Below are 12418 nucleotides of genomic sequence, written 5' to 3'. Positions count from 1 at the left end.
ATTTTAAATAATATAAAAAACATTACAATGCATTGTAAGTATATAAAAAATATTTGTAACAACAGAAATTTTGGCGTTCCACAGGATAAAAAATATAACGACTCAACTGAATATAAAATTGTATTTATTAAAAACTTAAACTGACGTACAATTAAATATTTACATATATGTAGAAAATGAACATTGTAAAGTTAAGTAATCCTAATACAAATGACTATAGTAATGGAAAAATGAGTATCATTATTTTTACGTAAATAAAATTGTAAGCTTCGATTCTATATGAATATTGAGTCTAAAAAAATAAATAAAATTAACGTACGACAAAAAATGGGTAAATTTTCACAAAATTTATGAAAATAACAACGCATATCACACATTTTAAAAACTACTGGCACAAATATACGCATGAAAAAAAAAAAAAAAAAAAAAAAAAAAAAAAGTGTGTCCCTTGTTACAAACGACAAGGCGCGACGTGGATGTGTAATTTCTTTCGCTGGAAACTACAATAGCCACCGAAAGCAATACTTTGAGAAAAAACAGACCTACGACTCGAATCGTCAAAACAAACAACATAAATGAATAATATGAATAATCAAGCGCAGCTCATCAGGCCGGTTCTCGTGTTGTCGCACACTTCGCGTATGGGCCTACCCTTGGAGGTATTTTTGACCGTGTCGCTGGCGACGAAGTTGTTTTTGTAAATTCGCCGCAAACCTCGACAGTTGGGCACGAGCACCTCGTAGGGTGACTGGCCATTCTCGACGACCCAAATACTTCCAGACTCGCTGCTCCTCAGCACCGACATCAGACCCTGAGCCACGACGTACGGTCTGTAAAAATAAAAACACATCGATTTTTATTTATATACACACTTTTTTGTTCAATCGACATCGAAGCATCAACAACGAACAAGACGAGGCACCGAGCGACCCAATTCTTTTCTTACCCCTATATTCCCCCGATGTATATATTTTACACACAAAGTGCACAAAGCAGGGGATTTTTGCACGAGTTGGGGGTACACCAGCTTTTTTTGCTCGTCAGCCGGTGCAGTGCGTTCCACGGGCTATCCGATTTCTCGCCCGCTCGCGAACTTCACTTGGGTGTAAAAACAAAAGTATTTCGGGTAAACGATTAAAAACTAACCACGGAGTAATGGTTATTTGGTGGAAGGGTATTTTTTTGACTTCTCGTTACTGGGTTTGCATGAGGTTTCACGAACGAAAGTTGATGCACCGGTAGTGCAAAGTCACCCCTTACTTTACGCGTGTCAAAGGGGCGATGTCCATTAAATTGTTTGAAAAAAAAAAAAAAAAAAAAAAAAAAAAAAAAAAAAATTCGGGTCACTCAGTTTTGCTGGTGCAAGTAAGAGATGAACCAACGTTTGTATCGACAGCTGCTCGAGATTCTTGACAAAGTCTGCCTTCATGACCCTGGAGAGGAGCTTGTTGGGACTGTCTATGGTAAGCGCGGTCTCCGTCAGTCCCGGGCAGAGTGTGACCACCCGAACGCCCGTCCTCTCCGTGTTGCACGGGGCCTGCGAAAATTGAAAAACCGTTGGGTTATTCGAAAACAATAATACAATTGACTGCACAACGCGTGATATACTCGTACCGCCAAGGACTGGGAGAGTCCGATGATGGCTTGCTTGGTGGCCGTGTAGACGGGCAGTTGGGCCGTGCAGTGGACGTCGAGGTGTTCGGCGATATTGATCAAAACACCGCCTTTGCCACCTTTGTCTCTGCCCATGTGTTCCATTGCCAGCATTGCGACGGACACCATGCCGGCCTTGGATGGTACGAAACAAGGGATATCGGCTTTATTAATCGTGAGTTGATTTTTCGTCATTATTTTATCATGGGTTTATTACACCACCTCCTGATTTACAGGGATATTTTTATCAATAAATTTAAATCCTATGTGGATTCTACCTATACAGGCGTATTTTATTAAACGTAAATATGGTTCATGAACAAAAACAAATTTACACCTTAAACACGATTACTGCTCCAGAAATAATATCGGTGTTTCTAGATGCAATCTAGTCGAGGTTCACGTTAATTTATAGGAGAGTCTATGTTAAATTATCTTTTCATATTTTCTGACTTTGAAGAAATTTCAGGTGAAAAAAAATTGATTTATTTAAGGCACGCCTTGAAAAATATCCAATAAATTGGTTGGATCACTTATTGGATTCCGTATCGAAATTACTCTGATTCCACCGAGATTCTACCAGGATTTCACATGAAAATTTCAAACTAAATAAGTAAAGTATAGAATAGTGCCCAAAAGGGATTAATTTATATTATGAAAAAACCCCTGATATATTTTATGCATATGATACATATCCGGATGTCTAGATTAAACCCATTGGTCCTTGGTCATAAATGAGAAAAACCCGTGATCAGACTGAGCTGAGTATATCTCGAAGAAAATTATGAATCAAAACTCATATCAGCAATTCGCGTATTACTTATTGTAATCGTCTCATTTTTTTTTTTTTTTTTTTTTTTTTTGTCATGGTTGCGTAAAATATGAAAATTTCGGTGCAAAAGCTCAAGAAGCGATAAAAAAAAAACTCTTACCAAATTAACGGCGATCTCCCTCTCCCACCTCCTCTCGTCCAGAATACCCGCGTTATTGACAACTATATCGATTCCGTCCATCGACTTAGATGCTCTCTCAAACGCCTCTGAAAATCCAAAGATCAACGATGTAACATCTGACGTCAGCTCATCTATGTTTCTTTCTCTTTTTTTTTTTTTTTTTTTTTTTTTTTTTTTTTCCTATTTCCAAACCAGCTTACCGACAACGTCATTGTACCGAGAAACATCGGCGTGAATGAAGATCGCCTTGCCAGCATCGTGGGACTTGTCGACCGATGCCGCGATGCGTCTCCCGGAAACTTCGTCGTTGTCGATTATACAGATTTTCTGCGAAAATCCATTATTATCAATATTTTCTTTTTTTTCTTTTTTTTTTTTTTTTTTTTTTTTAACTCTACACTATCTGAGTTTATACGTATTTTGCACGTCGCGACGTTACAACTGAAAATGAAAATGTCAAGGCTGTTTGTACGTTCGGTTGCCGATACGTAGAGCGTCAGCGCGTGACCTTTTCTCGCCAGCCGCTTTTTTATTAATTTGTTATCACTGTGTAGCGAATCCAGACATTGTCAATTTATCTCGCGCGACTCGAGGCGCCTCGTGTCAGTGACAGACGAAAATGTAATGGCAAAAACAAAAAATTAATTAAATAGAAAATAGAAAATAAACTGTAAATAATTTTTATTTTTTTTTTTTAGAGTATTAAAATAATACCGTAGGTAAGTATTGGGAATCGCATTTAATTGATTCTCGCACGTTTAATGGTTAAAAAATAATTTCACGGGAGTAAAATAAGCCTCCGAGAATTAAGTTCCAGATAAAAAACAACATAAATTCAAGTTAAATTTAAATATTTTCTTCTTTTTTTTTTTTTTTTTTTTTTTTTTCGACAATTGACAAAAACTGAGTTAAATTTACAAAATACTTTTCATGAGCGTCATATGAATGTATTGTATATTTCTCATATGTTTGCAATCAATTTAAATAATAATTTTAAAACGAGGCCTTTTTAGCATATTGAACCTTTCTACCTGCCAATATACGTCAAAAATTGAAATAGTTAGTTATTCTCTAAATAACTAATTTCAATGTTTTTTTCTATGATCAAAAAAAAAAAAAAAAAATTAAAAAATTGAAAAATTTGAAAAGAAAACAATATTTGCACTCACATTGGCTCCGAACTGAAGAAAGTGGCTAAAGAAGGCGTAACCGAGGCCAGCGGCTCCACCAGTGATAACGACGTTTTTACCAGACACGATACCACTGATCTCCAGTTCGCGCATCTTGTCGGCGGAAGAGCGACGAGTGCGTGAAGACGAGCTCGCTGACAGAGCGTTAGAGAGGGATTCGGTTTCCAAAGGGTTTAGAGTCACTGTAAATATATTGTTATTATTATTATTTTTTTTTTTCTTAGTAGTACTAATGAGAGCTTGAACGTTATTAAAAAATAAATTCGATACTTCATAAATGAATATATTCATGAAGGCAAATAATATTAATAATATTACTCGTAGCAGAAGTGAGCGAAATTATGTCACAGATTTTTTAATATTTTTTTTTTTAATTGTAGGGTATTACTATTCTTTGAAAATTTTTATTCATTACTAATTATTTATAATACAATGCTCAATACAAATATTTTAACGAAAATACTACAACACATTTTTTTAGAGAAAAAAGTATATTTCAGGCATCTTAAAAAGTTTATAAGAATTTTTTTTTATTTTTGACCCTTTTTTTAAATTTAAATTTTTTCTCTGTGTACCATTCAATTTTTTTGTAGAAAAAAAATTTTTCATGATTTTAATCAATCTGGATAAATAAAAAAATATGTTTATACAGCAAAAGTAATGATTTTTAATGTTCCTTAATACTAATTATTTCAAGCATTTTAAGACTTTTTTTAACTTTTTCCATACTTAGTAATTAAAAAACAGTGTCAAGCAAAAATAATGTGCTCCTTAAAAAAAAAAAAAAAAAAAAAAAAATGTAACACATAATATTTGAAAACCAATCACACCCCATCCCTGATTTAAATTTAACATGAATATATAACAATTTATGCCAACCAACAAGGTATTTGTCACTGGTTGTCTAATATTATAATATAACATATGTAATATAATTATATATATATATATATATATATATATATATATATATATATATATAACATTGTAATATAATAATATAATATATAACATTGGTGTCGGAAGAGCACTAATCTATGATAAATTGATTCATACATTTAAATCGAAACAGGGGCATATTTAATTCAAAATTTTCTAATTTTATGTATTCTTATGCACCAATCTTATGCAAGAACCAATATTTCAAAGTAAAAACTTACTCATGATGATGGACGCACTGCACGACAAAACGTGTTAAGTACTTCGAAACACAAGTAAGTTTCAATGTATCCAATAACTCGAATAGAAATTCAAAAAGGTCTGACTTCGAGACGTATATAAACTTTAAAATCTCAAGTTCACTGAGAAATCACTCGTACACGTGAAATACACAAGAAGTGCAAAAGCAAACTGTCCATCCAAGCCCGCTTGCGGCTGCGTTATATAGCGGGCTCGCTAAGAGAGAAAGAAAATAGTCTCGCCAAGCGTTACCGATTCCCTGTTACGCCGGTGAGATAAGACAATGTACTCTCTTTCTGTGATTTTTTTTTTTTTTTTTTTTTTTTTTTTTTTACTTTTTCATTAGTAATCTTGGCACGCGCTTCTTCGACACTTTCGCCACGCGATTGGCTCGTTTCTCGGGTTAAAGGCTCTCCTATACGTACACGCATACGCTATTGAGTTTTGTTGCAAGTTACTTCAGCGTATACTGAAGATAGAAGATAAATTATATTACTTATCTACGTGTACCTACGATGTATACACATTGGAAATGACATTAAAAGTGCACATGAATTATGTTGTGTGGAATCGCCCACACATTTGTTGGAGCGAGACTATTTTACGGTGTTTTGCGATGCAACGGTTTTTACGTTGACTCATCGTTCAAAAGTGGGACGTATGGGTTATAAATGAGGATTATTTATTGTTACATGAGGGTACATGCAAAGTGGAAAATGAGGTGGATGGTTTGATCTTTGACTTCCAACGGTCGAGTTCCAAACTAGTAATTGCATTTTTATTCAAACTTAAGGCACTTATGATCTAACATTTTTTGTGATTCAAAATATGTAGTACTAGACAGTTTTTATGTTAAATTATTTATTATCTGTTCCAATAAAAATGTTTTCAACATTTAATTCATAAACGCCCAAGCTGTTTTTAAATATCTCCACATATCTGAGCACTTTATAAAAAATTTTTCTTACTAATTAACGGATAAAACTAGTAAGCAATTAATTAATAAGTGAAAAAACTAAAAACGAATTTTGATTCAAATTTTTTTTTTGTCCTATTTTTAATCTAATGCATGACTGTAGATGCAGTACGAAAATTTTTTGTAATATTTAAAGCTTTTCGAAATTACATTTTTTTATTATAATATCATTCAATAATTTATAAAATAACATCGGAAAAATATTTTCATTTAATTATTGCAAACTTTTTTTTGGATACTTATATGAAGGAGATCGTAAAGAAGTAGTTAATCCGCCATCATTTCAACTGTCCCTTTGGAATTAAAATGACTACATTTTACTTGACAGATTCTTACATTTTAAACCCTTGACAGAGGGTCGTAAGATTAATGATCGACCATTTTATTTTAACTTTTAAAAATTCGAACTTAATTACTTTTTCCAATGCTTAGCAATAATATGATTTGTTTTTAATTGTAATCCAACAAAAAATACTGCACTGCATATTACGAAAGAAAAATTATAGATGAAACTATTGGAAAAGTTTTTTTTTACAATTTATTGAAATATTTCTTGTTTATTATAAAAAAAAATAGGGATCACTATTTTGGGCTTGAAAAAATTTTTCTTACACAAAATTTAACGATATAGTTTGTGTGATATGATAATTTATTTATTTTTTTCGAGATAAAATAGGAAATACCAATGCCATCGATATTCATTTATTTCAATCTACATGATAAATATGGCAAACTTGTTTGTTTGGAACTTTGGAGTTTAACTTTGATGAATCGGGCCTTTCCCTACTGAAATTCTACTGATCTTTCTTTATTTTTATTTTTTTAATTTTTATGTAGACGAAACCAACGATTTAAATAAAAATGCACAAATATTTTTATCTTTGACATTTTTAACAGATTTTGCTCTCAATGGTCACACAAAAATGTTTAACATTTCGATCTCAACGTCAACCGTGGCAGATCCACGTGTGCCTATGATCAACTCGCATTGCAAGTCACGAGCACTCAAGCTGCCTTTTCAGATAATAAATTCGCTTCCGTGAATCACAAGATCAACTTTTTCGACCTAGTGTAGCAAGAATTCACGGTTATGATTGAAATTTCTATAGATTTATGTGTAATAAGTATCGCCCCCCTCAGAGACGGATAACTTTATCAGATTATTACACGTACCTCCGCAAAAGTCACGGGTCATAATTGATTTTTCTATTTCCAGGAATACTGTGAGTACCCCACGTGGGACAGATGCAATTCAGCAAAATGCGAGGAATCGGTACGATTCTTTTCGATTTTTGCTGTTCATACCTATTTACATAACTCCCATAAAGAAATTGCGATTCAAAGTTGAAGTAAATCATGGGTCAACTAATATTTTGAACATCTCTTGGTAAACAGAGAAAGTAAATTTTTGACAACCGTAGCCAACTAGATAGAAAAAAATATGTAATTATTTTATATAATTTACTGTTTTTTTTCCCCCAATTCAAATTAAGATAAAAAATAATATTAGTCATTGAAACTAGTTTTGTTCATTATTTACGCGTATATATTAATATTTTATAATATGACTTGATTTTAGCTGAAATCGACTCCTGATGCTGATGTTGCCAAGAAGTTAAAAAAAAAAATTACTCGATTATTTGATATTATTTCTAAGTATAAATGATTTCTAAATGAACGTTCAAACTATTTCAAACGAGTTCAGATCGTTATGAAAAAAAAAAAAATCTCCTTAAATAAACAATTGTTCGCAAGACATTCAGTAAAGTCATTATAAAATCACTTTGATATTGTTAAAAATTGTCTGCAATACAAAGTTATTTGAAAACATCTCGATGTCCGTGCTGTATGGTATATGTATTTTTTAACTTTGAAATATATTTCCGGGTCGCAAAAAAAGTAAATTAAAACGAGTTACAATCGCTTGTGAATTGTTGCTGAATCGACCTTTTGCGGACAACATACGGGTGTACACTTTGGTATTCAAAAAGGGGGTGATTGGCACGAAGTCTGACGGGACGTTGTTTTTAAAAAGATCAATAACAAATATAAAGACGTATCGCTAACAGACACACTGAACTAGTGAAAGTATACGTATATACAAGTATTATGTACAGGGCTTTGATTCTTCGGCTGGAGAGACGCAGCGGAGATAACAATGATGATACACTTTATGAAATAAATAACTAACTTTTTTTTTTCTTTACTGTTAAGTGATTTATTTGAGTCCGTACGATACTTTTATAAGTATGCAACGTTTTTATCGTGCGTTTTCTCGAATAGTACAGTAACGAGTTAACTCCGGTACGCGCGTGCCACTAGCACTACACTATGCTGAATATTATTATTTTTCCTACCTTGAGCGTTTTTGAGAGGCTGGTGTGCCCTTGGTAGGAAAAATAGCATTCGCCACATAAGCGCCATCGGCACTTATCCGAAGAAAACTACTATTTTTTTGTAAGTTTACCGAAAAGTGATTGTTTTAAAAAATTCTTCGATTCAATTGGAATCTACGAGTTGTTTATTGATTTTTATTCGTAAAAAATAAAATAAAATTCAGCTTATTCTCGTGTTATTAACAGGATGATGATGAACAAAAAAACGAAAACGATATATACGTGAACTAACAGATTTTCTTAAGCGTCAAAGTGTCAGAAAAAAATGCGAGTAAATTTCACACGAATCAGCAATGACGCTGATATAATATTAAAAATTGCGAGATTTACGTAATAATAGTCATGGATTTCATTAAATCGATAATTTTTCACGCAACTTAAAAATTGTAATATTCTAAACTATTAAAGAGTATTCTTTAAATAATAAATGTGACTTGATTTATAACGTAGACTTATTTTTTATAATTTAAAAAAATATACTTAAATATAATTTTTAAATGTTACATCTAAATAAGTTTTTCAAAGATAAAAATTATGTAAAATGCAATTTCGTTAATTCTTTTACCCACACTTTTTTTGTTATTTATTTGAATATGCATGTATATGTATTTAATAAACTAATAGAAGTATATATTATCACTTGCTATTCATGAAAAGTCCGCGATTTTCTTGAAGTCATTTTTTCTTCAACATAGTACTCACACTTATTTCCAATATAAAAAGGAGTTAATTTTAACGTTGATAACCAGATTATTTCTTGTCATCTAACGCCATAGTACGTAATTGCGACTTACTTTCTCGGAACGTTTTTATAAAAATTATTTTTTGCTTCGCAATAAAAAAAAATAATTTTATTCTGTAGAACTTGGTCATTTAACTCGATTTTTTTCATCGATTAAGAATTGTGAAATGACTTAAAATGGAAATTAAAATTTTTGTATGAATCAAAAACCTGTATCAGTACATAAAAAAAATATTGATTTGATGAGATCCATCATAGCTGAGGTGGTATTTAAAACGTGGTTAAATGTTCTTTCTACACTCATTTAATAAAAAATAATTTTTTAAAAAAGAGAGAAAAGAAAGACAATTTTTTAAAAGTATATAATACCGTAACAAAAATATAAGACATAAAAATAAATACCTAATCATAATTCAGTACAATATGACACTGGTTATTTAAAAATTAGGAGACCATCCCTGAAACATGATTTTTTTTTCAAAATAATTTCTTAGAAAGGTCAAATTATATTTTGCCAATACGGCAGGTGACAGTTATCTGTAAAATTTACATAAAATAACAAACTGCCGATATGGCAATTGACAGCTTTCTATTACAGCAGCTTACGATTAATTTCCATTGTTCAATAGTTTTAAAAACATTAAACAAAAAGTTATTGTTTGAAAAAAAAAGTTAAGTTCCAATTATTTTTAAAGATACATTCACCTGTGATTAAGCGATATTCAAAAGAGAATGCAGCTACTTTGATGATTGATAGTCAAAATTAAACAGCAAATTAGTTAATAAATTAGAGGATAAATCATTCGAGTCTTTCGTAATTAATTTTATTTGTATTTTGGGTAAGTGTATCTCTAAGAGATCATGGTACTTTGACATATATATGAAAAAAATACTTCAATTGTTTTTATTTTATTAAAATTGTTAAAATTCTCTCAAAATTATCCACATAATTGATGAAAATGTAAAGATTGTTATGGGTAAAATATATTGTGTACACTTTTGCCAATACGAAAAAACGATTAAAAAAAAATTGTGAAGAAAATTTTGTTTCATTCGAGTATTGTGGTATGCTTATGAGATGATGAAATAAATAAATTTATGTATTTGTTCTAAATAGGTACGAAAATTTCTGAAAAATAAAATAAAACAAATTTTTTTCTAGACTATTTGATTTTATTGTTATTTAAAAGAAAAAAAAACTAGTCAGAAACAAAATAAAATAGCATACATTATGTATAAGAACTGAACAAAAAAAAAGGGTAAGACAAGCCGTGCCACGCGCTCGATTCATTGGCCTGTGGTGCACTTTATCTTAGAAGCTTACTACAGTAAGTATATACCCATCCCCTGTTATCTGTCGTGGAAAAATAAAATGACGATCGCTTCGGATCGTCGATCGAGCGATGTTCAACTCGAGCTCGAATATTCGATCGAAAAATTGTACATTGTGCAAGTATTGCCATCCAATTACTATAAAGATCAGACGTCAACCAGTACGTACTGGACTTATAACGCAGTTTTGGCATAATTTACGAGTCCCTCTCTTTTGTTCTTCATATTCATTTTCAAAGGGAAGAGTCGATGCTATTCTGGCTGGCTGATGCAGGCGTCTACAGCAAAAACGATGACTTGACACTAGGCTTGATTCATCTTTGTCTTGTCTCATTTTTTTCTGTGCTCTTTGACTAAATACTTTTTCTTTTTTTTTATAATCTAATGGTTTTTTTAATTATTACCTGTTTATTAGATTATGTCACGAGTATTGTCCCGATTTTTAGTATTTTCATGTATCTAATCATTTCGGGAGGCTTTTTTAAATATTAAATTTATGTACATTTCGTACAAGCGGTTTCATGGACTGACGAACTCCTTGATTTATGCAATTACTCTTAATGGCATTGCGAGTTCGCGGTGATGATTCAGTCGGTAATTTTTATAATTAAACTATCGAGGTTGCGATGATAAAATTGATGAAAATTAATGCCACTGTTTGTAAGTATTTATGTATATGTGTATATCAATTTTTTTATATTTAAACTGAAAACAATGATTTAATTTAAAAGAATAGAACGATGTTTTATATTTATAGATATGCCATTGAATATTGGGAAAGTTTCGTAGCAATAAAAAATAGTGATTTTCGTCGGTAGCAAAAATTAGATATTTCGATGGTTTAAAAAATATTTAAGATAAGACTTACGTTAAATAAAAGAACAAAAATTAAATAGCATCCAATAATAGTAGAAAACGTCTTTGTGCCAACGAATTGAAAGCTTTTTTTCTTGAAAATAATTACTTTTTGGGCAACGTATTTCCCCCACCTGTTTGCAGACTTGGCCGTGAACACTTTCAAAATTTTTTTGAGATACAATTTTTTTTCTAGACGTGTAATTGCATTATTTATGCTAAAAAATTTTTTAATTACTACTTGTAACGTAGTGTGCTTAGTAAAAATGTTTTCAGCAAAAACAATCCATTATACAAAAAAAAAAAAAAAAGTGGAGTATTTAGAAATTAAATGTTTTATTTCAAATAATTTTCGATGAACTTTAATACTGAAAATTTACCACACTTATCTGTCAGAAAATTTTTTTTATTACCGCATTATGAATATTTATCGAAAAAAAAGTTTTTTCATAAAAAAATGTTCTTTGAAATGTCTAAAAATTCACAAAATGTTTTTGCCAAAGTCCACATATTTTTGGATAAATAACCATTATTTTGTCATTTGTATGAAGGCAACAATCCATGGAAATGAAATACCAAGTGAATAAGCGTGCAAAAGCAGTGCATTGTTCAAAACGAGATGTCTGCCTTTCTGATGATAAATGAAAAGTTAAGCATTTTATTATTTTTTTTCCCACATGTTCGAAGCCAACGATTTCGATTGTTGTTTTGACGAGCCGAGAAATATCGCTGTCCAATTCCCGAAACACATCTCGTGCCATTACAGAGGAGAGAGGCTGAAAGCATCACATTAAATTCAATAAATTAATCTCTTGCAACCATAAAAACTCCGGGGGCGATTTAAATCCGAAAAATACACATGTAGCATATACATTCGGCAAATCGTAAACAATTCTCTCTCGCACGCACACGCGATACATGAGAACTGAGTGCACAATGGATAATGAGCAGCGTTTGGCAACGAATTTCGCATTTTAACTATAGCGAGCTTGACAATGACATAATCCATCGTGGACTTCCGCCTTTTATTAATGCGTACACGTATAGATGATTGCAATTACACAGTTAACGGAGCAATATTCGGCTCTGCTGCGAGTTGCCAAACAACGAGCCGTAGCGAGACAAACTTATGTAACAACGTA

General features: G+C 31.6%; 1 protein-coding gene across 1 annotated transcript; it reads right to left on the bottom strand.

Moving 5' to 3' along the window:
* Positions 1-430: 430 nt before the first annotated feature.
* LOC106637243 (15-hydroxyprostaglandin dehydrogenase [NAD(+)]) lies at positions 431-5134 on the bottom strand. The gene is made up of 7 exons (XM_089590364.1): positions 4957-5134; positions 3776-3978; positions 2807-2933; positions 2586-2692; positions 1615-1788; positions 1383-1537; positions 431-830 (listed from the first exon to the last, which is right to left on the bottom strand). Exons 1-7 carry the CDS (start codon positions 4958-4960, stop codon positions 593-595), a joined length of 1008 nt encoding a protein of 335 aa, XP_089446490.1. The 5' UTR covers positions 4961-5134; the 3' UTR covers positions 431-592.
* Between the last annotated feature and the right edge of the window lie 7284 nt (positions 5135-12418).

Source organism: Copidosoma floridanum, unplaced genomic scaffold (assembly GCF_036245765.1).
Source record: "Copidosoma floridanum isolate Cflo_tuat_1 unplaced genomic scaffold, Cflo_Japanese_pri ptg000012l, whole genome shotgun sequence".
NCBI classification, from domain to species: domain Eukaryota; kingdom Metazoa; phylum Arthropoda; class Insecta; order Hymenoptera; family Encyrtidae; genus Copidosoma; species Copidosoma floridanum.
The sequence above is the reverse complement of the archived record's forward strand: the minus strand, read 5'-3'. Positions and strand labels throughout refer to the sequence as shown.